The sequence below is a fragment of the Protopterus annectens genome, chromosome 6.part1 (genome assembly GCF_019279795.1).
Source record: "Protopterus annectens isolate FY-2018-M chromosome 6.part1, PAN1.0, whole genome shotgun sequence".
Classification (NCBI taxonomy): domain Eukaryota; kingdom Metazoa; phylum Chordata; order Ceratodontiformes; family Protopteridae; genus Protopterus; species Protopterus annectens.
Window position 1 is genome coordinate 432,528,676 of NC_056738.1, and position 27,454 is coordinate 432,556,129.

The window sequence follows — 27,454 nt, forward strand, 5'->3', positions numbered from 1 at the left end:
ATGTAAAATAAAATAAAATAAAATAATTAATTAATTAAATGTATGTTAAAATACTGAAGCAATGCGTAACATTACTTTAATGTAAGGAGACTGTTTATATGAATTCTTGCTCACTGGGTTTCTGTGTGAGATCTGACCAACTGACAACTTCACGTGTAGCTTACTTGTGCCCCGTATGCACACCGCCAAGATCCTCTGTTGTTATACCATGTGAGACACACACACACACACACACACACACACACACACACACACACACACACACACACACACACACACACACACACACTCTCAACATCTTAGAGAATGCCAGTCCATCTGGTTCATATATATTTCAGCATATCTATCAAATGAAGCCTTTGTAGCTAAATGGTGTAATCAATGCCACCAAGTACTCACTGGAGGGATGTGATGCTATGGAAGTGTTCCTGCCTGATGCTTGGATGGTGGTGGTGTTATGAGCTTCATATATTTTGTAGTCTAATGGCAAAAGACAGCCAGTTAATCTTCTAGAAGTCAGAATGACCCAGTCTGGAATATTCCTACAATGTCACTAATATGGTACTAGAATATCCCAGATTTCAGTTTATGCAGAGACAGGCATACATTTCTCTGCATGAGAAAATGGGTTCCCCCTCAGGACATGTGGTATCATATGTGAGGTATGAATTTCATGCACAAACTGGACCAGCTCCCAGTCCACGCAATAACTGTCAGCACCCTCTTGATCAGAGAGCTGGTCTACCAGGCGTCTCTAATGCTGCCTCATGTAACTTTTTCAATGCAGGCTGATCTGCAGCTGTTTGCTACCAGTTTTATAGCTGTTAGGACATTAGGTTGTTTTAAAGCAGCTGCTAGTCTCACTCATACTTTATGATATAATTATTTTGTTGATTTATGCCAAGTTTTAATTTTACCTTATAAGTTTTAATTAAGTTCATAATATTACAAAAGCACATAATACATTGCTAACAGTTGGCAAATGACTGCTGACTTCATTATTTGAATGAAGTTTTCACAAGCATTTTTTTGGAATCATAACCATTTTGCAGGATTGCCTCACCAATGTAAACTGTTTTGGAAGATTGCCTTCACTTAGCTGTTTTAGGATAATAGGATCATATGTAGTTACTAAGCATACAGTCCAGTAGTCCACTGAGGAGCCTAACCCAGTTTCTCAATCACTCCAAAGCATTGTCTGGGTTAGTGACTTGCTCAAGGTCACACAATATGCAAATTACAGCTGGGGGAATCAAACATTGGACTACAGCAAGCAGCTCATTAAGAGTTCATAGCCATAATCCTCTGTGCTAACTGCTAGACAGTTTACACTTACTGTTGATATTACCTCTGTTAGAAAAGAAGAGGCTCTAGACATTTATGAAAGTCATGAATTGCGGATAATGGCTCATGCAGTTAAATATTTTCTGGGACAGGGGATGGTTATGTTTTCTCAATAGCTTTGTACTTAATACCAAACTGGATAGCTACTGGCTGATCCTGGTTAATTCCTTTTAGGCTGTCAATTTAATGTCAGTCACTTCTTGATCTGTGTGGCACGTCAGATCCTATGTACACAGGACTTCCATGATTTACCTTTTGATATTTCTTATTTTTCAATTGCACTTTTGATTACTGAAGTGGGATAGAGAGATTTTCATCATTTGTGTTGTTCTTTATTACTGCACACATTGTTGTTTATTATTGCATTTTTCTATCACTATTGCTTAATCTTATTGTTTAACGTTTAGCTTCATGTTGTTGATTATTTAAATAAATTTGGATTGCTCTTGATCTGTTATATATATATATATATATATATATAAGGTATAACAGATCAAACAGATGAAGAACTGACTAACATTAAATTAACTCTGACACACACACACACACACACACACACACACACACACACACACACACACACACACACACAAACTGTTAAATGTTTAGTAAAACTAGATTTTTAAAACATTGCAACTTCAGCAGCATTGCTTTGGTTACGTGTGAAAGAGAGTTGCAAGGAAATGGTAGCTAAAAGGCAATGGCTGCAGTAAAAAAATGGATCCTTGGGCTAATAAACTAGTTTCATGTAATCCTGGTCTCTGCTAAAAAGGACAAAAACGTTTGAGGTGCCCATTTGTCTTGCTAATAAGTGTAGGACTGATGGATTCAGACTTGTGCTTAAAACTGGGTATGAATGTAAGCAAACCTGTTGTGTGTCAGGTGCATTTTAAGAATACCTTACCCCTCTACATTTTAGATGCTAATTTCATATTCTTATATATGACACAAAGTAATCTCATTCATACCTCTCAACTGTACAGATTTTCACAGAATGTCCAGATTTTGCCTCAGATATTTAGTGTATTCTCATCAAATCTTTGGTTTTCTGGGAAATCAGGGACACCTGAAGTCACTATAAATGACCAAATAATAACATATATTTTGAGTTTCAGACTTCATATCCTTCAGAAAAATGCATGCTAACAGAAATCCTGTTATTCTAGCAGATTTCTAAGTTTATAAGAGCAATTTTAAAATCTGTCCCTATTTTTGGGCCTTTGCTCCCCCTCCCCTTATTTTAAGCTTGTCCATTTATTTATTTATTTTTTTGAGTTAAGAGGTTGAGGGTTATGAATTAACGCCAACAACATGATGAACTCAAGGTGCGCCTGTCTTGCGATATTGCGAATAGCTGAATATGTATTGTTTTTTTTTTTTTTTTTTATGATCACCACAACGCGCTTCTTCCTGATTTGGATAAATTATAGCAGGCTCCAAAACCTTAAATACTGTCAAGATAAGTGATCTCAGCAAACTATACATGAAATGAGAACGTCTCAGGGGATATTGGTTCTACTTTTACTGTCGGCTTGAAAAATGGGAAGGGGCTGCTCGCGACTGCTTTGACGTCAGTACGGGGTTCCATTTCTCTCCATCCTCTCTCTCTCTCCCCTCACAGCTCTGGTACTCAGAGCAATTCTAAGAGAGCGGGAGACATGTAGAGAAAATACGGACTAAAAACTCTCTTACCTGATTTTTCCCCCTTCACCTTTTGGTTATTTTCAGTCTTGCACTTTTTTATTGTTCCTAATAGTTCTGTGGAAATTTTAATCCATTAGATTGCCCTGACATCAGGGTAAAATAATCATAACCACTTAGCATTATTTTAAGCGCGTTTCATTATAATGGAGTGAAGAAGCTTTAACGGCGCTGTTTGTAAAGTAAAAGTGAAGTGAGAAACAAAAATTTCATATTTTTTGAAAAAAAAAATGAAGCCGACGACGTTCCGGGCTGTGCTCTGCCTTTTTCTTGTCTCTCTGCAGCTGGGGAATGCTGCCAATAGATACGGTAAGGGTGTATATACCACTGAATTTGTCTGCATCATGCTGGCTGTTTTTTTTTTTTTTTTTTTTTTTTTGTGCAGTTCTGAGATACAGGTGCTGCTGGATGTTATAAATGTCCGTCAAAAGGGGAGGAGGACCCCGAGAAGTTGAAGTGAGCTGATGATTAAGGGTCGATAGATTACTACTTGGGTTTTGGTACTGAGAGGACGCGTTTATTTTTTTTTACACTATTGTTAATTAAATTTCATATGTACTGGGGATGAGGGTATCTGAGTTTATAATGGACTTAGTGCAGCTGAATGAAAGGATGTTTAGATGTGACGATGTGAAATGGGGGAGGGTTGTGGATCGGCAGCTGGGTATTTAAAGGTGAGCTTGACACCGATTCTGTGGTTTCAAAACCCGTAACATTTTTGGAGGGGTGGGGGCAATGTATTAGGAAGACGTGTAGCAGAAAATCATGTACGTTAGCACTGTTGTCACACCACACCTTTTTTGAAGGTTGTGGTTCATTTATTTTAACATTGCACATGTTGTTTACATCTAGGCACCATACTTCACATCCTAACTGCTTATATTTGTTAGTGCAAATGGACTGCAGCAGTAAGGGAGACCGGCAGCAACTGCAGTCATAGGTTGGCTCATGCATCAGTTTACAGAATGAGTTGTGCACCAGACCCAGTAATGGGATGGCAGTATATAATATGTGAACAGTATAAAGGTAAACAAGGGATAATTAAAAATAGGCTGGCATTTATTTCCATATTTTCAATTGTTTCTTTCTTTAAGACCACAAATTGACCAATTTTAAAGGCATCAAACCCATATATCACAGTTTAAGGACATGTCTTTAAACAAGAGCTTAATTGCCAAGTGTCCGAATGACACACAAAAATAGCACAGTCAGCTACATAGTAAGTTTTTTGTGAATAAAAGCATTATTTAAGAACAGTACTTTATTAGTAAAACTATGTAGTGAGTGAAATAACTTTGTGACAAAGTCAAGTGCATTTCAGATGCAAACATTTGAACTATTATCATTTTCTTGTTAATGGTTTTATGAAAATGTTTAGTGTTTTAATACAGAATTATTTATCTGGCAGTTTGCTGCAGAGGTTCAATATTATGAATGATGCATCTATATTGTGCAGTAGCTCTGTGTTTGATTCCTGTAGGCTCCATTTGCTAATCCTGTGTCCCCGAGCAAGTTACTTAACAAGCTGGGTTGCACACGAAATGGGTCAATGTAGATCAGCACTCTACCTTGGTTAACATTTTTTAAATATGAGCCACTGATGTTAACCCCTCATAATGGTTGTTGTAGCATATCAAAGAAATGTCTTCAGCTCTGTGGTGTAATTTTAATAATATGTAGGAAGAAATACTGAGCTTTATTTTTCCACAAAAACTTCAAGGCTCATATACTGATTAACATGTCTCACCACAACTGCTGTACGTTATAAATGAGTTATCTGTAGCATTCTTTGCTGTGACTGGCTGTATCTAGTTATTAGGTTACTGACACAAACTGATCTCATTCATGATATACTTTTATCATTTTCATTTCTTCTCATGCTTTCAGATTTCTTCATTACCTCTCTCCTTCCTTCTGTTTTCTTTCATTTCTATTGTTTCAGCTCCCTGCACTTTCTTCCCCTTTAACAGTGTTCACTTTTTCAGCAGGTGTATCTGTAGTTATTAAATGAGCAGACGAAAACTAAGGACAGATGGGGATGCTGTGACCCAGTTAGATGATGCCTGTGGAGATCTGCTAGACAAGTTGTTGCTTGATATACTGAGTCATGTGAAGTCTTTTTGCCTGGGAATTAATGGTTCATCACAATTACATGAGATACTTGTCCAGCCTTATGTGACCCAGCAGAGAGGGACTGTACTACGGTGTGGCCTTCTGTCAGATACATCTATAGGTGTGTGTGTGTATATATATATATAATATATATATATATATATATATATATATATATATATATATATATATATATATATATATATATATATATATATGTGTGTGTGTGTGTATATGTATAAATATGCTTGTGTGTATATGTATAAATATGCTTGTGTGTGTGTGTGTGTATGTCTGTGTGTGTGTGTATATATATATATATATATAAGTGTGTATGTGTATAAATACATGCACATGCACACAAACATAGATATGTGCAAACAGGTGTGTGTATGTTTAAAATATTTTCCACTCTGTGCTGCATATTAAATTTAGAGTGAAAGATATTAAATTTAGAGTGCAAGAGTAAGACACATAATAAAATTGCACTGCAGATGTATGCTATAAATTCTTTCAGTTAACTCTAGTAAGAGTTTTTACTAATTTATGAACATTTCTTTATACTGATCTGTCTTAAACTGCCTTTGAAGAAGAATGTTTCACTTAACACATTTCAAACAGCTGTAATTCCAAGAATACAAATTCACTGGCTTTTTGTAACACCTAGCTAGAAATATACTACATATTTATCATCTCAGAATTATACATAGCCTGTTACTGCGCTGTATCAATAATTTCATCCTTACTTGGACTATATTGCATAATAATTTTTTTGTAGCATATGGTTAAGTTTTTCTCCCAGACCTCCACTGAAAAGGGATTTTCCACTCAGTTGGACTTTCTCAATCAACAAATCGGTAAATAGTAAGTATACAATGTTGGGACTTCCAACATAGGTGACTTGCTTCAGAAAGCCTTCCTAGATGCAAAGTTTTAATAAATCTACCCATTGTGAAGCTGGGAGGAGCAGAATGTCCATACTGTTTTGCAGCACTGCCATTCTGTATGGTGTGGTATTTTTTCTGTATAAGCATTTCATATCATTAACTGTTTATTCTGCTTTCTTATTCTGCTCTCGTGGGCTGGAATGTTTAATCAGAATGCTTCTAAGCATTAGTGAATATGCAGTCTTGCTTAAATTTGCAGATATATAACTGTTACTGCAAAATGTTTACATATTAATGTACATTATGTACTATCTGTGCCACTTTATGAATTAAGTACCATTACACTTGTGATTCTAGAGCTAAAAATACAGTGATTGTTTAGTGTCAGTAATATTCCTTGGGTTATTTTAATGATTTATAGTATTAGTAGTATTCTTCGGGCTATTTTCCATTGCTGTAAAAGTCATTCATTTTTGTTTTCTTATCACTGTAAGAAATTAGATATGGTATGTTATGACACAATCATTTAGCAGTACATATGCATGCAAACACAAGCATATGTATACATAGGGACACACCCATATATGACTAGCACTTCAGAACTGGAACTGAATCTTAAACCTATGGCATTATCTGTCATGCAGTATCATAGTAAGTGAAAATAATGGTCAGAAAACCTCATCCGATATGATGAAGATGTAGAGTATCAGGATGACAAGATTAAACTTTAACTGTAGGCCATGTTGCTGGTCTAGAAGACATTTTTTTAAACAAACATAACAAAGAGAAATTATTTTAGCTGTCCAGCTTGTGGTAGCGAAGTTTCGGGTGTGGGAGCTGGATTCTCCTATTCAATTCTGTTGGATGCAAAGCTGAGGCTAGAGTTTGTCACATCAGATTTTATCTTAATTCAGCTTGAATCTTGTACAGAATTCAAGGAGAGGCAGAAAACAATAGGTAGGCATTATCTTTTACAAAGCAGAAAGGTGCTTTTCACTAATAAAAGGCATGCAGATGCAGCTTCATAGAATCTTATAAAATACATGGCATCTGGGGCTTTGTAGCCGTTTATGCCTTGTAACCCCACTTAGACGTTTTCCTCTGTTTTCAAGGTAACAAAATGTTAGTCATATCAGGGGTGAATTTGTGAATACTGACCCAGTTGTCAAACTCCTTTTTGAAGGAAGAAAGTATGTCACATTGTTAATTTGGACGGGAAGTCTATTCTTTTCCAGAAAAGGGGTAGGTGATGCATTACAAATTTGTCTCTTTACTGTGTTTTATTTATTTGCTGAAACAGGTTTAGATTCCTGATTCTGGTGCTAGGGGGACTCTTTGATTTGTGGAGATAAGAGATTTTGGACTACTAGATCCATAATGACCTGATAAGCAAGGCACAGATCATCTTTAAGGAGTCTGTAGAAAGGCAAGGCACAGATCACCCCGAGTAATGGACAGTGCTTCCAGCCTGTCCTGGTAGCTCTTATCTTTTAAGCCTGTGATCTTTTTAGTTACAAACCTCAGGCGTCTTTCTAGTTGCTTGATATGCCTAGTAAGATACATCCCAAAGGGGGTACTGTATTTGATAATATCTGCTCAGTGCAGAATATAAAAAGGTAAGAACATTCTTGGATCTAGACGAAATAATTTTTTCAATTGGCTGTGCCAGGTAAAATGATTTCTTAGCCACTGTTGCAACACGCTGGTCAAAGGCAAGGGAATTATCTACGCATGTTTAAAAGTCTTCATCACACTTTTATTTTGAAATGGGTATTGTCTGTACAGTAAGATGGATAAAGGGATTGTTTATGAAATGCAGTGATGTTGCATTTTTTAACATTTTGTTTTAACCCATTTTTGAGCAATGGTTGTTAATGTGTGAGTTACAGTTGGAGCTTCTGCATATCAGAGCGGGAGCTCAGCAATGACAATAAGGTTGCATTTGTCCACAGACTTGGTTAGCCAGAGATCCTCATTTGTAATTTGAAGATGCAAAGTTGATGCCAGGAAGTAGTGGTCTCAAATTAGAACCCCGAGGAACATTGCTGGTCACCTTCATGTTTACTGAAGACACACCTGCTACTATCATTACATGGGTTATAACCCTCAAACCATTTGCTACCCAGCAAACTATGTAGGGGTCAGTTTGGAGCTCATTCAGTTTGCTTATTATGTTATTGTGTGATATGGTGTCAAAAGCCATAGCCAAGTTGAGGTATTCTGTAATAATAGTATGTCTGCTCTCCACAGCTTGTGTTCCTGTCTTAAAAAGTTGACCAGATTTATTAGAGAAGACCTACCCTTCACAAAGCCAAACTGCTGAGGGTCAAGCTTTATAAGATTGCTGATATTATAGTTAATTAGGTCAGTTATGATACATCATGACTTGCATATGAGACCAATCAGGCTAATGGGTCTGTAGTTTCTGCAGTTACTGTTGGGTCCACCTTTGTGAAGTAGCATCACAACAACTATATGCTACACTTCAGGGAGAAAACTAGTGGCTAAGGTCAGGTTGAACAGTTGTAGGCATAGGTGTCAACCTGCTAAGATGCCAGTTAGGAACAAAGACTATAACAATGTATGACACCAGTCAAAATGTGGAACACTGTATTTTCACACTGCTTGAAAAGTGTACCTAGGCAATTTCAATGGTCTTTCAGCCAAAATATACCTTATATAAGTATTTATTTATTCATTTATTCATTCCAGTTTGGTGACCGGGGAGGTCCACTTGGCCAAAGAGCCCATTTTCAGTGGAGGCCCAGGGAGAAAAGCTCCACAGTACAATGTTACCAGACATAATAACTAGACATACAAATAAAATTCAAAGCTAAAAATGATTTGCATACAAAAGAACATTGTGTCAACCTACATCTTTAGATCACATTTTTAGAAGTACAAATAGAGTTCAAAGAGAGAAAAAATGATTTACATACAAAAGGTTGAATTATTTAAATTGTAGGAGGTAAGCATTCAAGTTGGTAGACTACCTCCCGCAAATTCCTTCAAATCAGTAATTCAGTAACATTTGAAGTTAAGGAAAGAGTCTAGGAGGATGATAGGAAAATTGTATAGGGTTAGCAGTTGTTGTTAGTTACCTTGGCAGTAACAGTAGTTGTTAGTTACCTTGGCAGAGTGTGACCAAAAGAGAAATATGAAGGTAATGAAGGTTAGCCAGGAGAGAAGGAAGAGGGGAGTTTGGGGGGTGTAGAGTGAAGTGTGCAGTTACATTTTCGATGAGTATGCAGGTAGGAGAGGAGTTGAGTTTTGAAGGAGTGTAGGTTGTCACAGGTCCTCAGGGCAGAGGGAAGGGCATTCCATTTTTTAGCAAGGGAAAAGGAGAGTAAAAGTTGACCTGCTGGGCATTTGGGTTTGTGGATGGAAATAAGGTTTTGGTTAGAAGATCTAAGGGGTCTGGGGGTATGGTTGAAGACTATTGGATAGTGCGGGGCAGAGGGTGGGTTGAAAGATTAACTTGTGGGCTGAGACAATTTGGCGGTAGTCTAGTTGATTTGGGAGTTAAGCCACTTTAAAGTTTGTAGTGATGTGCAGTGATGAGAGAGGGAGTTTGCCTTGGAGGCAAATTTTGAAATTTTATTGTAGCATGCTTCCAGTTTGGAGGTTAGGGTAGAAGACAGATTTGTAAGCAGAGGGGCACCATATAGAAGAGATGGGAGGAGATATGTAGTGGTTAAGGTATGTCGAGTAGAGGGGGAGAGGAATTGATTATTTCTGTATAGCAGGCCTAATTTTATATGGTTTTTTTTATGTTAAGTTGGATATGGGTATTGAATTTTAAGTGTTCGTCGATTGTGACACCTAGGAGTTTAGCGGAGGGAATGGTGTTAATGTTGGAGTTGTTAAGGCAAGAAATTTGAAATGAATTTTTTTCTGTGGTGTTGGATTTTGAGTGGGTGAAAAGAAGAATCTTAGTTTTGTTAGCGTTAAGTGAGAGGTGATTTTCGTGCATCCATTTTTCCGTGGTTGTGAAAGCGGTTTGAGTTAGAGATTGGAGTTCTCTAAAGCTGGAAGCAGAGCAGATCAAAGTAGAGTCATCTGCGTATTGGACAATATTGGTATTGGGAATAGCTTTGTGGAAATCATTTACAAAGATGTTAAATAGGAGAGGGCCAAGTATAGAGCCTTGGGGAACTCCTGTGGGTGTAGGAAGGAAGGTGGAGGAGGCTTGGCCCCATTTCACTGCTTGGGACCTGTCCGAAAGATAGCTAGAAAGCCAGGATAGAGTTTCTGGGGAGATGTTAAGGTTAGATAGATGGTTTAGTAGATGGAAGTGGGAGATGGTATCAAAAGCTTTAGATAGATCTAAGAGAACAGATGAAACTAAGTTACCAGAGTCTCGAGCTGAGTTGACAGAGTGTAAGAAGGAGAGAAGGGCTGTGTTAGTGTTATGTCCAGGATGGAAACCGTGTTGGGTGGGAGAGAGTAGCTGGTGTTCGGTTAGGAATAGCATGAGCTGCAGGTGAATGCATTTTTCAAGAATTTTTGAGATAGGAGAGAGGATGGCTATGGGGCGGAAGTTGGAGAAATTACAATTCTTGCCACCTTTGTGGAGTGGGTGAATAAAAGCAGAGTGCCATAGTTTGGGTACATAAGACTCAAGAAGAGATCTATTTATCAGTATGCTAATAGGGAGAGCAGTAGTGTCGGAGGCAATTTTTAAAAAGGAGGAGGGGATGTTGTCAGGTGCATTGGTGCAAGGTTTGAGTTTTGAGAGAAGTTTTTTTATAAAGTGGGTGGTTACAGGTTTGAGTTCAAAGATAGGGGAAGAGGGAGGAGAGGATGTGAAGACTTGGGAAGGGGGGGCGGCGGGATTTTGTTGGGGAAGGTTTTGGTTAGTTCAGCAATAGAAGAGGTAAAGAAGGAGTTAAGTAGATTGGCAATTTCTTGGTCAGATTTGCTGGTATCAGGGCAAGGGTTCTTTGTTGTACGAGGCTTTAGAAGAGAGTTAATAGAGTTCCAGAATTGTTTGGGGTTTTTTGCATGATTTATTTGTAAATGGTTGTAGTGAGACTTTTTATCTCTTATGACATGTTTTTTGGCTAGGTTTCGTAACTGTTTGTATTTAAGTAAGTGTTCAGGTTGTTTATGATGGAGATAGTTTTTCCAGGATTTATCTCTTTGTCACATAATTTTCTTGGTTTCTTTAGTAAGCCAAGGGGCAGTCTTGGCTTTGACTCTTTTAGTACGGATTGGAGCTAAGGAGTTTAGGACATTAAGGAATTTAGAGTTGAAGAAATGAATGGCTTCATCTAGGGGTAGGGTTTTCAGTGGGTTCCAGTTAGTGATTTTGAGGGAATCAGAGAAGGTGGAGGGGTTAAAGTTGGTTAAGTTGCGAGTGTGTAAGAGTTTATGGGAGAAGGAGGAAGAGGGTGTTGTTCTATGGGTGAAGGCAGGGAGGTGGTCTCCTAGAGGGTCTGGAATGACACCCAATGTTGTGGTTTTGTTTGGATGAGACACTAGGATCCAGTCTAGGATGGAGCCTGTGAGCTTGGTTTTGTTGGGCCTAGTAGTAGAGTTAATAAGTTGTGTGAAATTGAAAAGATTGATAGATAAGGTGGGATTTTGGTCACTGATTTTTTGCCAGTTAATATTTACGTCTCCCATAATGTAAGTTTTATGTTTAATATTTGAGGAGGACTAGGAGAGGATGTCTTCCAGGGTATTGGTGTTGTTGCCAGGCGGAATGTAAAGGGAGATGATGCAGATATTTTTGTGGTCATTTAGTTTTAAAATGCCGATTACTAGTTCAGCATTATGAATGGAAGGGATAGGATTTGGGAAGGGAGTGATGGATAAGTGATGAGCGTAGATTAGAGCTACACCACCACCTCTTTTGTTTGTGCGGTTAGATCGGAGTGATTGAAAACCGGGGGGAAGGAATTCAGTGTCGGTTATGTGTGGTTTTAACCAAGTTTCAGAGATAGCTACAATATCAGGTGAATTATGGTTTAGCCAAGCATGAAAGAGGCTGATTTTATTGTTTAAGCTTTGGGCGTTGATGGTGAGAAATTTGAGGTCTTTACAATTTGGTTTGTTGTTGACGTTATGCTTATTTGTTTGAGGCATGACAGGTCCTGGGTTAGGATGAATATCGCCTGCTAGGCTGAGGAAAGAGAGAAGGTGAGTAAGTTTGTTGGGTTTTAGATTGTTAGGGAAAGGATGGAAGGGGGAGGGTTTAGGTTTGTAGTATTTATTAGGGATGAGGAAGAGTTTTAATTTTAATAGAAAGGAGGAGTGGAATGGAGTTAAAGAGACAGATATATTGTGGTAATGATTTGTAGGGTGTGGTGGTGGTGGTGGTAGATATGCAGGGTTTAGGTGAAAGTTGGTATAAGAGGTGGAATGGTATAGAGGAAGAAGGATGAGGAGTAGGAGTAGAGCAGGAGAAGGGATAGTAGTAGGAATGGAAGGCATCATAGAATGAGAGTTTGACTGGAGGTGAAATAGAAATTTGTAGGTTAGATGAAGTTAGGTAAGGCAGGTGGGCGGGAAGGAGGATAGTTTAAAGGATAAGGTTGGTGGTGGGGGAGGTAGTTGTGGGGAAAGTGGGTGGAGTGATCTTGTGAGGGGATTGGGTGATGTAAGTGGGAGGGAGTATGGGATGGCAAATAAATGTAGGAGCACTGGGGGCGGGTGGAAATTGGTGGCAGGGTAGGGGAGCGGAGTGAGCCTGCAGGGCGAACGGAGCGGGATAGAGCAACAGGGCAGAAGAGTCCAGCTGAAAAATTATCAGCCACTGCAGGTTGGAGCTGAGGTAAGTTGGTAGAAGTACAGAAAGACTGGGTGGAGGTAAGTGGGGGTTTGAGCAACTTGGGGAAAGAGAAAATATAAATGTGGGGAAAGTGGAGTGAGATAAGTGGAGGTTTGGCTTTCGAGGGTTTAGAGAAGAAATGACAGTGAAGATTAGAATGGAGTAGGAGCAGGCAAGCGTGGAATAGTGCTGCCAGTTAGTGGAGAAGGAGAAAAAGGCAGGCAGAAAAAGATAGGGAGTAAAGAGTAGAGCAAATGGACAAAGGCTTAGGTAGAGAGAAAAACAAAAGGGTCTGAAAGGTAAGTTTTCAGAGGGGTACAGAAGAGGGATAGGGGGCTGGAGATCAGTAGGTATTACTGAGAGGGGATAGTTTTTCAGTCTGCTGTAGGCTGCTGTGTCACGCTTGCAGAGGGACCGGCTAACTAATAAGAAGGCATATATAGGTATAAGGCTACATACATTCACTGAAAGATTCTTTAGGGATTCCACTCTGATTGTTCCTTTTCAAAGGAGAGCCCAGGTTAGTAAGCAGAATAAGTCTAGTTGAGGTAGCTGAGCTTTTGCAGGAGGTGGTCTGTAAAATTCAGGAGATAGAGCCGGACCTTCAGGGGTGGAGTACTGTAGAGAGAGAGGGGAAAAAACAAAATTTAAGTATTTGGGGAAGAGAGGAGGCAAATGTAAGAAGTAGGGAGAGAAGAGGATGAGGAATATAGAATAGAAGGAGTTAGTATAGAATAAGGAGGAAAACGAGAAGGCTTTGGCCCTGTTTTTTTTTTTCCACACTCGTCGTGCTGACACAGAGATATATATATATATACATATACACAAAGATGTAGAAGCAGAAATACAATGGCTCACAGATATAGAGAAAGTCGCACACATGCACACTACTGACTTTACTGTTGGAGTGATTTATGTATTTTTTCATTCACTGAATCAAAGTAAATCATCTAAGGAGTACTCGGTCAATTAAGTGTCTATAATTGTTGGGCACACAGTCGCACACAAAGAAACAGAGGCACAGACACACAGGCACCCATCCACACACCCACTCATAGAAACATACCCTGCCAATAGAGCCACTTTATTGACCTAGCTTACTCCTTAGATGTTTTATTCTAATTCACTGAAGGAAGAAGTACATACATTATACCAACAGTGAAATCACTTCTGTCAGACACATACAGTCCAAAGCATGACATCAGGTTGGGAGGGTGGCCTAATGGCTAAGTTGTTTGCCTTGCAAACACAAGGTGCAGGGTTTGAGTCTCACACGGGATAATTGGCTAAGCTTAAAATGGCTCGCAAGGGCAGTTAGCTTAGTACTAATCTATGAACCTATGAATCTATTAACCTCTCCACACATAGATATACAATGCTCTCAAGTGTCCTTGACTTTGTTGAACGTCCCTAATTTTTTCTCATGTTGCTGTCAGTTCTTCAGACATTCTTCACATATTGAGGACTGTATTCCCTAAATAATCTCATACAGTTTGATTTTCAGAATTTATAATAATGCATGCTTTGTTATTCTTTCAAATTTCAAAGTATATAACAAAATTTAAAATCTTTCTCTGATTTGGGAGCTTTTGCTCTAGATATTTTTTCCTTCAACTCTGATTCGTGAGTTAAGAGGTTGTCCGTCACTTACACACACACACACACACACACACACACACACACACACGCTCTGTCTCTCTCTGCCTCTATCTCTCTCATACACACGTCCTTGTAACTGCTGGTATTGCAGTTATGTGCTTTGGCCCTGTTTATTTATTAATTTATTTATTATTTTGCTGTCCTTTTCTAAACAAGATTAGTCACAACAGCTTCAGGATATCATAATAGGTTGACCAGAAGCCTCAAACTTCTACTGGACATTCTGATTGACTGTTTAATTTCTGAAAGTCCTTCTCTGATTGGCCCTCTTTTTCCTTTTGCCAGTGGCTATCATTATGATTTGGGAGCCAATCAGAGAATGGAAAGTGGAGCCATCACTGTTGGAAGCAGAACAGCAGAACACTGCTTCTCTTCAGTGTGAAATGTGGAGCTTTCCACACAATTAATTATACTTGAGCATGAAGGCGGTAGGTGTGGGTCCACCAAGGCATGCTTTGTATTGTTTATCAGGCAAGTGGTTATATTATCAGGCTCCATGGGTGATGTATTTTTCATTTTGGAGAGTACCTTTAGCAAATGTACTTTAGTTGTGATGGGAGGGGGGATTGAGATTCTGTGGGATATGTGGACTTTGTATGGTTTTGTGGTGGGGTGTGTCATTTGCATTGAATTTGTTTGCTAGTATGTTTGCTAGCTGTACTGGATCCAAGTAGGTGGTGCCATTTTGGAATTTCTGAGTTATGCTGGATGTTGTTCCTTGGTTTCCTAACTTAGTTAAAGAGGGTTTCATAATTGTCTTTAGCTACTAAAGCTAGCCTAGATTCATGGGATGCCTTTGTATGCCCAATGGTATTTTTTGAGTTCATTCAGTAGCTTTTTAATGTTAGCCTTGATTTGAGAATTTTTTGTTTTGCTATGCAGTTAGTTATTTATACATGTGGGCAATCAGGTTGGTTTACTTGTATACTTCCCATTTTGTTTGGATCTGTTAGGGACTGACAGGTTGATGCATTTATCTAGTTACTCGTAGACTTTGTATAACTACTTGCTGTGTCAGTATCTTGGATAGTACCGTTAAACTTAAATTTTGAGACTTCATCATAGAATTTTATAAAGTTTATGCATTTGAAGTCTGTGCACTTAGGAGTGTTTGCCTCTTAACTGTTTAGAAATGTTCAAGGAAAATATTGCCAGTTTGTGATGGGATTTAACTGGAGAAGGGATTACCAGGGAGATAGCTGACAGCAATGCATATTGTTAGGAACTGGTCAATAGTATTTTGTCCTGTAGTGGATTACTTGAAAATTTGTCCAGGTTTTTGTTTATGAAATTAAGGATTTTTTGTGTTAGCCTACAGTTTAGGCTTGGGTATCCCAGTTAATTGTCAGTAGTTAAAATCTCCTAGGATAATGGAATTCCTGTTGATTTTAAGTTCATCAAGTGTATTTAGTAACCTAAATGGTTTTCTGGGAGCATAGAGGGGATCCTTGTTTAGTGTGATTTGAATCTCAATCCATTCAGTTTCTGGGTATCTAGAGATCTACCTAGAGGTGTTGTCATCCCTAGCAAATATGGATATGCCACCATAGTTACCTTTGGGCTGAAATGAGTAAGTGTAAAATTGTGGAATGGAGGGAATACTTTCTATACTTTTTAATCAAATTTCTGTAATATTACACACATGTATACACTCTAAATGTAGCAGGGTCTCAAGATAATTTGTTATTTAGACTCCTGGAGTTAAGCAGAACCATCTTGATGTGGTGTGGTGCTTGGTTTGTTTTTGTTAGGTTGAGAGATTTGTTAAATGGACTGTTCCTAAAATGGGCACTATGTGGGGCCATCAAAGACTTTAGCCATTATGTAGATGCCCTGGAATGAGAGTTGCAAGGTATCCCTAGTGAAATAAGATTGACTGATGAGCAACTACCCCCATAGTGACACATACTGGATCTCCCTACTACTCCCATAGTGACGCATACTGGATCTCCCTAGAATGACACCAGACAGTTGTTGAAACCAATCATCGATGAGAAGAAGGATTATGCTCAAAACCTGGGTCTTACCTCCATTTGTAGCATGCAAGGAGAGCTCTGTTATGTCTGTCCACATATACCTTGGGGGTTCTATGAACTATGTCATTCACATGCACATGGGTGAGTATCATATCATCATGTTTTTTTGGCTAATGGCTAAGGCTATTAGGGGCCATTGATATTTCAGAGATTCTGGCTCCTGAAGGTAACTCAGTGCCACCTTCTCTTTGTCCAACCTCATAAAAGATAAGTTATTGTGCCTAACAATGGAGACACCAGTGACTAGTATACTTTAGTATACTTTTTAGATGGTTGCATAAGTGCTTTAGTTCTGGAGGGGTTAATTACCTGGTTAACCTTTACTGTGATAGTGCTGATAGGTATTGTAGTGCTTTATTTACACTGAGACCTAGATTTACTAGGTCTTGGAGACTTAGCCTGGGACTTTTTCAATGGCATCAGCATATGATAGTTTACTGTGAATCTGTGCATGATTCAGTGTTTGGTGTGCATTGCTCACAGGCTGTGTTTATTTGCAAGAGGAAGGCCTCCAATGTGGTTAAGCACTTGCATCTCTCACATATGGATAGCAGTGATCTAAGTAATGATTCATTTTCTTTGAGCATCAGGCAATTGTTTCGCTACTGTAGTTTACCAAGTGCTATGAGACTGGCAACTGAGGGAGGACAAGCCACCTGACCTTCCATTTTAGTCCAAGCATGCATTAATTTATTAACAGTAGGTAGCTTTTGTGTGTAGCTTAAAAAGTGATAAGTAGTAATATGAGAATATAGCTTAAGAATCTAAAATGGCTCATATTTGTAGTGTAAGGTAATATAAATAAAAAAAAGTTCCTGTATATCTAAGAAATAATTGGCTCAAATCTAATTGGTAGACAGTAAGAGAATATAGCTACAGTCTCTTAGTGATTTTGAGAATGACTAGGTTTGTTTGGAGATAATGTGACACTGAAGAGCCTGTGACTGTCTAGAAGAGGGATGTGGGGAGCTGTGCAGAGTGATCCCCTGAGCTGTTTATCCCAGCAGAGAAAAATGAAAGAACATTCAGCCAAAAATGTCTATATCTAGAATATAGTTGCAGTTGAGTTATCTGCCACAGAACCACTACCACTAGTTATTAGGAGCTAACACTTAGCCAAAAACTAGCTGGGAAACTTACAAGACAACAGATACATTTAGAAAAAAGCAGAGAAAAGCACTAAATCAGATACTACAAATACTTTAGCAGTGCAGTGGAAGCTTGGCCACTGTATAAAACAACAGAACACTTTTTAACCAAACAGTAAAAAAGTACAATCAAACTGAATAAAGTAACACTTAAATTGTATAATTCAGTGGGTATCTAAAAGTGCAACAGAATACAATATTTTTCTGCTGTTCAGAAGAGGAATCAGCTCAAAATATATGATCACATATCATTTGGAGCCCATACATTGCCATAACAACTAGAGGGGTTGATGATTTTAAGTAACCGATGGAGAACTTGAAGCAGCACTTACAGTGGATAAAGCTGACTGGGAGATCAAGAAGATTCAAGATTTGTTGAAACTTACAGCAGTAGAAATCCTAAGGTAGCGGTTTTAAAATTAGACCTCCTTTAATCAATACTTTAAGCTAAAATAATGCTGCAGTTATCTGGCTTTGTATATGTTTTGGATGACAGGAAGACAGAGAGGCAGAAAAAAGTAGAATTTCGTCTGACTTAAACACAATGCCTGAAGACATCATCTAGCTGTGGGTTCCATTTGGATTTCTGTTTCCTAGCATTTAAGCTGTTACCACAGAGCTCACTGCACATTGAGGCAGTGCTTCTAATGCTTTGGGTTGTAAACTCAGTATATTCCTGAGAACTCTAGAAACTAGTAGAGAGCAACTTTGCTAACTCACTGACCCAACATCTCCTGCACTTTTTTAAAAGAGGAAAAATAAATTACCATTTGAGGTCTTTAAAGCACAAATGGTGACAACGCAGTATATTACAGTTTCTGTTTAATGGCACAAACATTTTTTTATGTCATTCTTATATGTTCACATATACATGCATTTGTTGTCTGTGTGTATTGTATGTGTGTGTGTGTGTGTGTGTGTGTGTGTGTGTGTGTGTGTGTGTATATATTTGGGTGGCCGTGTTGGTGCAGCAGTTAGTGTTGTCACCTCACAGCAAGAGGTTCTCCGGTTCGATTCTCAGCTGGGGTGCCTTCTGTGCAGAGCCTGGATGTCCTCCCTGTGGTCATGTGGGTTTCCTTCAGGTGCTCCGGTTTCTTCCCACATTCCAAAGACATGCAGTAGGTGGATTGGACACTCTAAATTGGCCATAGGTGTGATTGTGTGTGTGAGTGAGTGAGTGATAACGGATGAACTACCGTGGTAGGGCTAGCCACCAGCCAGAGTAAACCTTGGCTCGAGATGATGGTCACTGTTAAAGTGACACCCCGACCCCATGTGTAAAATGGGAAAAAGAGGTTGAGGATGGAGATATATAAATATGCGCACACACACACACACACACACACACACACACACACACACACACACACACACACACTGTAATAGTGAATATGAGTCCATAATATGCATTTACTAACTTACTCATCTGATAATTGAAGGCTGTACTAATCCTAAAGGACCCTTACCATGTGGGTTATTGCACAGTAAAACACAAAGTAGATGCAGGATAACTAGATAAATGTGTAACAACTGGAAGAGTTGCTCAGGTGTGGGAGTCTGTATACAAACTTGGTTACATGAACAGCAAATGTTACACCTTCTGACATGGGTACACACACACACACACACACACACACACACACACACACACACACACGTGGGTCAGCATTTCCTTTGACACTTTTTATTCTGGGGACACTGTGATAAATGGAGAGGCTATAGTGTCATGATCTGTATCACTGTCAGCAATTAATATGTGGTTTTACAGGCCATCAGTCTACACTACTGACACTAAATAATATGCAAGGGGATATTGGCTTTAAGAATGCGTGGTAAATGTATGCTGCTGCTGCCTTGGGTAAGGCCAGCACCTGCTGCATCCATATTAGCTTTACTCTGTATAGCTACAGGCAAGAGTTATAATCACTGTCTTCCCAGGATCTCACCCATTTTCCTTCCAGCCCATTACCTTCAAGTGGTTTCTTGCCAGCAGTAGCTGAACACCTATTCTTGTGCTGGTGGCATAGAATGATGAAGCCCTAACTATGGCACAGGTGATCTGTGTTTGATTAGTTGCTCATGAGCTTGATGGCACAGGCATGGAGGATAGGCATTCTTATTGGGGGTTGAGAACATGCTGATCCCTTACCAGGATATAGCGAGAGGGATAGCTGAAGAATCTTTGTTGTCCTATGACTTGGTGTAGACACATCTTCATGACATGCTTCAGTGCCCACCCAACCATCTAAGGATATGTGAGCAGGTGAGGATGAGCTAGAAGAAATTCCAAGTTGAACAAAGTATGATGATCTTGGCTTCTCAGCTTCACTTCCCAGTCACAGGGGGAGTCGGACCAGTGTAGCCACTGAGGCTTTTTCCATCCAGAAGAACTAGACTCAGCTAGCCTAGGGACATATCGTGGTATTCCTTTCTTGGGTGGCATCTGTTGGAAGCAGAAGAGGAGTCGGAGGTAAATGTGGGCAAAACCCCTGAAGCCTTGTCCAATTTTTTTCTACACGCACACGTGCACACACACACTGTTTTCAAAAAGGGGTAAATAATCTCTCATTAGTACTATTCCCTCTTCCCTGTCTGTACAATAACCATGACATTAGCCAGGCTTCTCTGGCTTACCAAGAATTCAGTCATGGGTGTCAGCCTCTAATGTCTAGAATCAAGGAGAAACTCAAAAATAATTTAGGGGAAATATCCCAAATCAAGGAAAGTTTGCATATATGAATATTACTAATTGTAAAAAGTTAAGAAACTAAGATGGCTTTAATATGCATTTTCTGAAATAAAAGAAGTCACTGACTGTCTGCTGTTATTTCTATACCGTAAAACATGACACTGTCTCAAAAGAATCACAGATTTTTGGAAGGACATATCAACATTTTGAGCGAGAATCTGTAATGACCCTCAAAATCAGGGACATTTGAGAAATATGAACACCATTATTGTCTTCCCTTAAAATAAGCCACCCATTGATTTTTGGTATGGTAGCAATAACTTGAGCAGTAACTCTTTGAAAGACAGAAGCAAGAGCTGAGTTAGAACCTTGAACAAATGAGTAAACCGTTGGCCACAAGCTTTTGATATGGAACAATAGAACTCTTAAATTTGCCTTACAGACTCAAGGTGCAGGGTTCGATTCTCACATTGGTTAACTGGTTAGGCTTAAAATGGCCCAGAAGGGCAGTTAGCCTAGTCTAATCTATGAACCTATGAACTAAACAATGCACTTTAAAACATGACACAAACAAACAAAAAAAATACTAATTGAACTAATTCTGCGTGAGTCATAGTCATGGCTTTATCCCTGTCTGTCACAGACTTGGGCACGTGCACATTTGAGAAGCCAGTTTAATTTTTTTTAAACAGCTCTGCTATATTTCCACTGAAAGAAATTCTGTATTACAGTATACACATTATACATACTGCAATACTTCTCAAACGTTTTTACAGTCTTTTATAAAAAAAAAAATCACATTCAGCTTGACTTAAACCAGTTTTCGGTATGTTTTACTGAACAACAATTGCTAGCTTCACTCTATCTGTAAGATTTCTCTTGTGAAAATAATTATATTTGCTTTAGCTTAGTACCACTTTTCTACAAGCATACTGGTGTGCAAAACTGTATGTTTTCAGATTATACTGAATTTGTACTGGAGTATTCTGGCGTATCCTGTGTTTCTCACCCCTTCATAGCTCATCTGTTTATTGAAATCTAAACACACATATTGATAGTCCTAAATCTCTGTAGTAGGGACAAACATATATTAGTTGTGTCTAATTTCGAGCATGCCTGTTGCTACTTCCACTACTAGAAGACTGTGCATCTATATAAACCATAATAATATGTGTATGTACACATGTATGTATTGTTTAATAAACAAATGAAAACGTTTATATCTTTTGTAGCATTTTGACCATTTTATTAATGTTACTTTCTGTTATCGCTTACTTTTTACATTAGCAAGCATAATTTTTAATGCTATGTAAGAAACTGAAATATTAAAACACTACCATATATTATTTTTTGCTATGAATTGTAGAGCTAAATTAGAGCTACTGATTATAGTGTTAGGTTTTTCTTTGCCCTCTATTAATTCTGTGGACACGTTAACACAGTCAATCCATCCCACGTAAGTATATACACCATCTTACTTTTGGCAGTTCTGAGTCTATGCAGTACACTTATTCTTTGTAAAAAAAAATTAAAATATGCTCCCTACTAGAGTACTGCATCTAAAGCATATCTGTTCTACTACTATTTTGGCACAGTCAATGTTCAGTTGTTATGGGGCGCATTCATGGAGGCATTTGTTCTAACAGAGAACATGTTTCCACTGAACGCAAAGAAAACTTTAACTAGGTCTTCCTAAGAATCTTTATGCAGCACATCTGTTTTTCATTCCTAAATGTATAACAGTAACAGTCATGGCATGTTATTAAATCACTGCCAAGATGGTGTGTGCTACTGTTTGTAGCATGCTGCAGACATATCTGTTATGGGGGAGGTCATATAGCTGCAGATGTAACTCATTCTGACAACTTCTGCTTTGGAAAGTGGATCCCATAAACTTTGATTGTACTGTTTGGGGAAACTCTCATTTAGAGTAGGTGTTCCTTCTTTTCACCAAGTGTATGAGAATGTCTTCTGCATGAACAGTGGACCTCAGGGCTGTCAGCCTAGGAGACCATCACTCTGATATACAAGTTACAACGTTGCTTATTATTTTAGTTGTGCTGGTAAGTTTATACAGTTATAATTCATGGTGACTATTTGATCAGATAAAAATGATAGGTGATACTTTCTGGCTGTTACATTTTCAGGTACTTTCAAGGACTGCTGCAGTCACTTTTCAGTTATGTCTGTATGTAAAGTACAGTCCAGTGGTATCTTCCAGTTTTTTTTTTCTGCTGCTGAAAATATGCATAGTTAATATTTGGCACTCTGTATTTGTACGGTTTGTTCTCATTTTGCATTCTCTGTCTCTGAAAAACATGTTCTTAACAGAACAGTTAAGACATCTCTGCAAGACTTCTGTTAGTACTACTTGTTTTCTCTAGGTGCAGGTCACCTGGTCAGGTACATTAAATGTATTAAAAAATTAAGTTGATAGTGAAATACAGAAGAGATAAATATCTCCAAAGCAATTTCTTCAAGAAGAACCTTTCAGAGACTCAGGACATTTTAGGTATCTACATCCTTTCATACATCTTCCTCTTAGTGGCAAGTCCAATCTGATATTTTTCAAAGGGAATAGCAGTCTGAAATGGCCTTTGATAAGTAAAACAGTAAGCTGGATAAATAGATTTCTAGTGTAAATTCTACATATGAATTGCAGGAAAGAGGACAGGGGAGCAAGTTCGCACAGACCACCTTTTAATCCCATACAGTTTCAAATAAAATGGACAAGGACTGTTGGGAGGATAAGGTCCATTTCTTGTCTTCATAATTGCCAGAGATGTGAATGTATCCAGTCAGGATTCAGTCCCAGTGATAGCAAGGGAGACTTCTGTCAGCTCTGTTATGTCTTATGATGCTTGGGTTTTCTAACTGTGTCATGGGGTACCTCCTTCCACTTACATGATGTGGATGTCTCATCAGTTCATTATATTGTACAGTCTCTCACACTGTTGGATGAGTCAGTCCTACTGCCAAGTCATGCGTTAGGCCATCTGACATCAGGCACTTCATTTTTTTAGCTAAGAGCCAAAGAAATCATCCTAACCACTGTGCTCTTCACTTATTAGACCTGTCTTTGAATACATCACTCCCTTTGGTATGTGCAAATTAAAACATATTACTCAGTTGTTAAGGTCCCAGAGATTTCTAATCAAGAAAATTAAAGGTGTTAAATTATTCAGCTATCTCTATAGATTAGCACAACTCTTCTCATGCTCAGTAGCATCTTCTCATGCTCAGTAGCCTACCAGCTGCTCTGAGTTGGCCTGTCTCTCAGGTTTTGAGCCATGAGAGATCAAGGCTTATTTGACCTTGTCTTTGCAATACCAGGGTCTCAACAGACATCTATATTGTCGACCTCAAGACTTACTGGAGTGGTTTTTCATAACTTAATGTATCCCCAGCCTATGGAATAAGTTACCACCACAGCTCAAAGTACTACTTTGGCTACCTTTAATGCTAATCTTAATGATTGGAAGGATATACATAAATGTGCACCATAGTTGTCATATACATCCTTGCTCAGTTTGAGAAGTGATCACTGTTAAGTGCTTGTAAAGCGTGACGAGAAATAAATTTGTCATCTTAAAGGTGCATATGGCTGTGCATCTTATGGTCTGTGTAATTGCTTGTCTAGTATTTTCCTATGTTCCTGAATTAAATGTGAATGATTAGATGGGTACCCACAAATTTACTGTAGAACTGATCTGGTTTGCCTTTTTTGAGACGGAGGTACAGCATGGAGGTGTGTATTGACGGGGAATAAATAATCTTGTGACTCAGTTGCCTTGTATTTCCTCTGACCTATGATGCTGGTGCATACATAGAGAATGTTAAATCAAAGCAAGGGACAGTAGCATCGCTTTCATCTACCCCTCAATTTTAGTGCGAGTCTTTCAGATGCAGTTATTCTCAACAAAACAAGTTTACCTTTCATGTCTAAGTGGTTTTCTGGACCAAATAAATTCTGGTCCTGTACCAGGCTAGATCGATATTAATAAACAGGATTATTGCAAGAATAACCCATCCATGTTCATCCCTTAAAAATGTAGATTCCCCCTGGTCTGCCCCACTCAGTGAACACCAGACTTCCCATCAAAGCTGCATGTTTTGAGTATTCACAATCACTGTATTTGCACTGGAGTATTCTGGCATATGCCTCCCTGCCACTGCCTCCCACCTCATCTATACACTGTACTGTGTTGGCCAGGACTTAATTGATATCATTATCCAGATTTGGCTACTGCTATATGAGTGTCATTCGTGTCGATTCAGCAAGTCTTATTCAGGAGGCTCCATCAGTGCCAGATGTACAGAAGACAGAGCAACTTGACTTCCTCTGAATGTAGAATACAAGAGTAAAGTGGACGTTCTTCCTGTTTGGCCTCTTTAATCTGCAGACATTTTTCAATTGAAGTCAAACAGGTGGCTTCAAAGAGATGGAAGGGCAGTCGAGCCCAAAAGTATTCACAGGTTTATCAACAAGATTACTGCCTTTTACAATGTTTTAGAAATTTGATGGTTGCTGCCCCATCATGCTTGAAACTTACCTATATTCACGTATCAAGGCCCTTTTTTAAAACTGGGAAGGGACTGGGATTGTTATAAAGGGTCTATATAAGAACACAAAACTTTCAAAATTTCAATTCTGTTCTAATATCGAACCATATTAATCGAAAATTTAAAACATCGAACATACAGAACAGCAAATTTTTTCCTAGGGAAAAAATTTGTTGTTCCAAAACACATACACACAACACAAGCACACCAAACAAACAGCAATCCACACACATACACCTAAACTCTTACACCTAACCCTACACTAAACTATACATACACCACTAACTATCTACTTAACCCTAAGGTCCGTCACTATCGCACAGTCATCTCACCTGCGCCCTAACCCTAACTCACCTAACCTGCCCTAACCCTCACATCCACACAATCGCACACTTACCTGAACCCGACCCGTAACTTTCCACCACAGCACTGAAAATACCAAAGCAACAGAAACGGACAACTGAATTCTTTCCCTAGGAAAAAAAATTGGTTTTCTGTTTCTTCGATATTTTCAGCGTTCACTGAAAACGGGTCGATATTAGAACACTCAAAATTTTGAAAGTTTGGTGTTCTAATATAGACCCGTTATAAAGGCACAGAATTTTTTTTTTTTTTTACAAAGGTGAGAGTCATTGAGTGACAAATGTTTGGATTTTCTATTATTGTTAACAGATATTTTAAGCTTGATTGACTTTGTATACACAGCTGTCCCATTGGTACTCTGCCTTGGTAGATATAGTAGCCCTTCCACTGCTACTCTTCTGATATTACGAAGAGTACAGGATTTGTCTTGGCCTGGAGAACAAGATGTAGATCTCTTTTCATGAGGGGTTATGATACTGAGAAGAGGGACAGCTTTTGAAATCTACCTGATGTATTTTCCCTTTTCTTCTTTCTTCACTTTGCATTCCCTACAGGCTAGACTCCATTCTTATACAAATCAACCAAAGCCTGAGCACTGGTTTCATCCCAGCCATATGGAGGACAGCCATTGTCATCCCTCTACACAAATGTGGAGCGTTCACAGACCCAGGCAATTGTAGGCCCATCAACCTAACTAGCCTGATCTGCAAGGCCATGGAATGCATTATCATGGACATTATAAACAAGGGCATTGGCAACCTCCAGATGCTTGACCCCACACAGTTTGGTTTTGCCAAAGAGAGATTGTGCTTGTTAAATTTGGTTGACGACTTCAAAACAGTCACCAAAGCCAAGGACAAGGGGAAGACAATGCACACTGTCTATCTTGACCTAGCCAAAGCTTTCAACACTATTCCCAACTCTGGCATAATTGATAAACTCTCCCAGCTAGGCATCAACCTGTATGTTACCAGATGGGTAACTAATTGGTTCACTGATAGAACCCACTCAGTCAAAATAGGGGAAGCCACCTCTAGTAGTAGACCCATAATGAGCAGCGTACCCCAAGGATCTGTACTGGGGCCTCTACTGTTTGGGATATACTTTTCTCTGGTGCTAGCCAAAATCAGTGGTCTGTGGCTGACCAAGTTTGCAGATGACTGCAAGCTGGGTACTGCCTTAAATTCCCCTAGTGATATGAACATCCTACAAGGGGGCCTTGCCAACACAAATAACTGGTGCCAGAAGCATGGCCTCAAACTGAATGCCAAAAAATGCATCATTATCCCCTTTGGGGAAAATAATGCCCCCACTAATTATAACACTAATAACAATGTGCTAAACCTGCAATCAGTTGTGAGGGACTTGGGCACCCAGGTTGATAGGAAACTGACTTTTGACCAACATGTTGCCTCCATTGTACGGAAGGTTTTCTACATGGCCCACCTCTTAAATAAGGGTATTTCATCCGGGAACAAACAGGTCATAACATCCCAGTACTCCTCCCTTATCAGACCAATTATCAAGTACAGTGCCCCTTTTGGTATGTACCTTGCCAAGCACATGCAGCACATGGAGGTTCCTGACCAGGAAAATCCAGGGTCTAAAACACCTGTCCTATACTGATAGGCTAAAAGCCCTGTCCCTCTACTCCGTCTCATACAGAGTACTCAGAGGTGACCTGTTTCTGGCATACAAGGCCATCTCAGACCCAGCCTTGATAGAGTTGCTGCATATCTGTAAGTCAAACTCCACTTGCGCAACCCACACGCAAGGCCTCAACCTGGTCTATGACATTAATAGAACTTGCTGGTGGGGTAGATTTGTGTCCCAAAGACTACCCATCTATGGAATAGACTCCCTCTCCATGTCAAGCAGAGTACCTCACTAGCCCTCTTTAAGAGGAACCTCGACGACTGAATGGGAAACAGAAAATACACCCCTGGGATCTTACCTGTGTCCCTGCTGGACAGGGGAAACAGGTGGTGACTTTGTGGGAACATGGGTGAAATTCTTGGCTAGGCTTATAAGGACCTCCAGGCCAAGAGCCTAGTATCATCCTATGAACCTAAATCAGACTTGTCAGATACGGATGATCATTCATCCTATGTATTGCATTTGCCCATTCATAATCCACTTATTTAACAAAATCTGACAGGTCTTGCAAACAGCTTGTC

General features: G+C 39.1%; 1 protein-coding gene across 2 annotated transcripts in view; it reads left to right on the plus strand.

Moving 5' to 3' along the window:
* Positions 1 to 2,864: 2,864 nt before the first annotated feature.
* Positions 2,865 to 27,454, plus strand: part of PTPRN (protein tyrosine phosphatase receptor type N) — a 2,492,130-nt gene continuing 2,467,540 nt past the window's right edge. For both annotated transcript variants that reach the window (XM_044075862.1, XM_044075864.1), the window contains exon 1: positions 2,865 to 3,354. In XM_044075862.1, the coding sequence (XP_043931797.1) occupies positions 3,276 to 3,354 (79 nt within the window). In that variant the 5' untranslated portion in view covers positions 2,865 to 3,275. The remainder of the gene's footprint in view (positions 3,355 to 27,454) is intronic.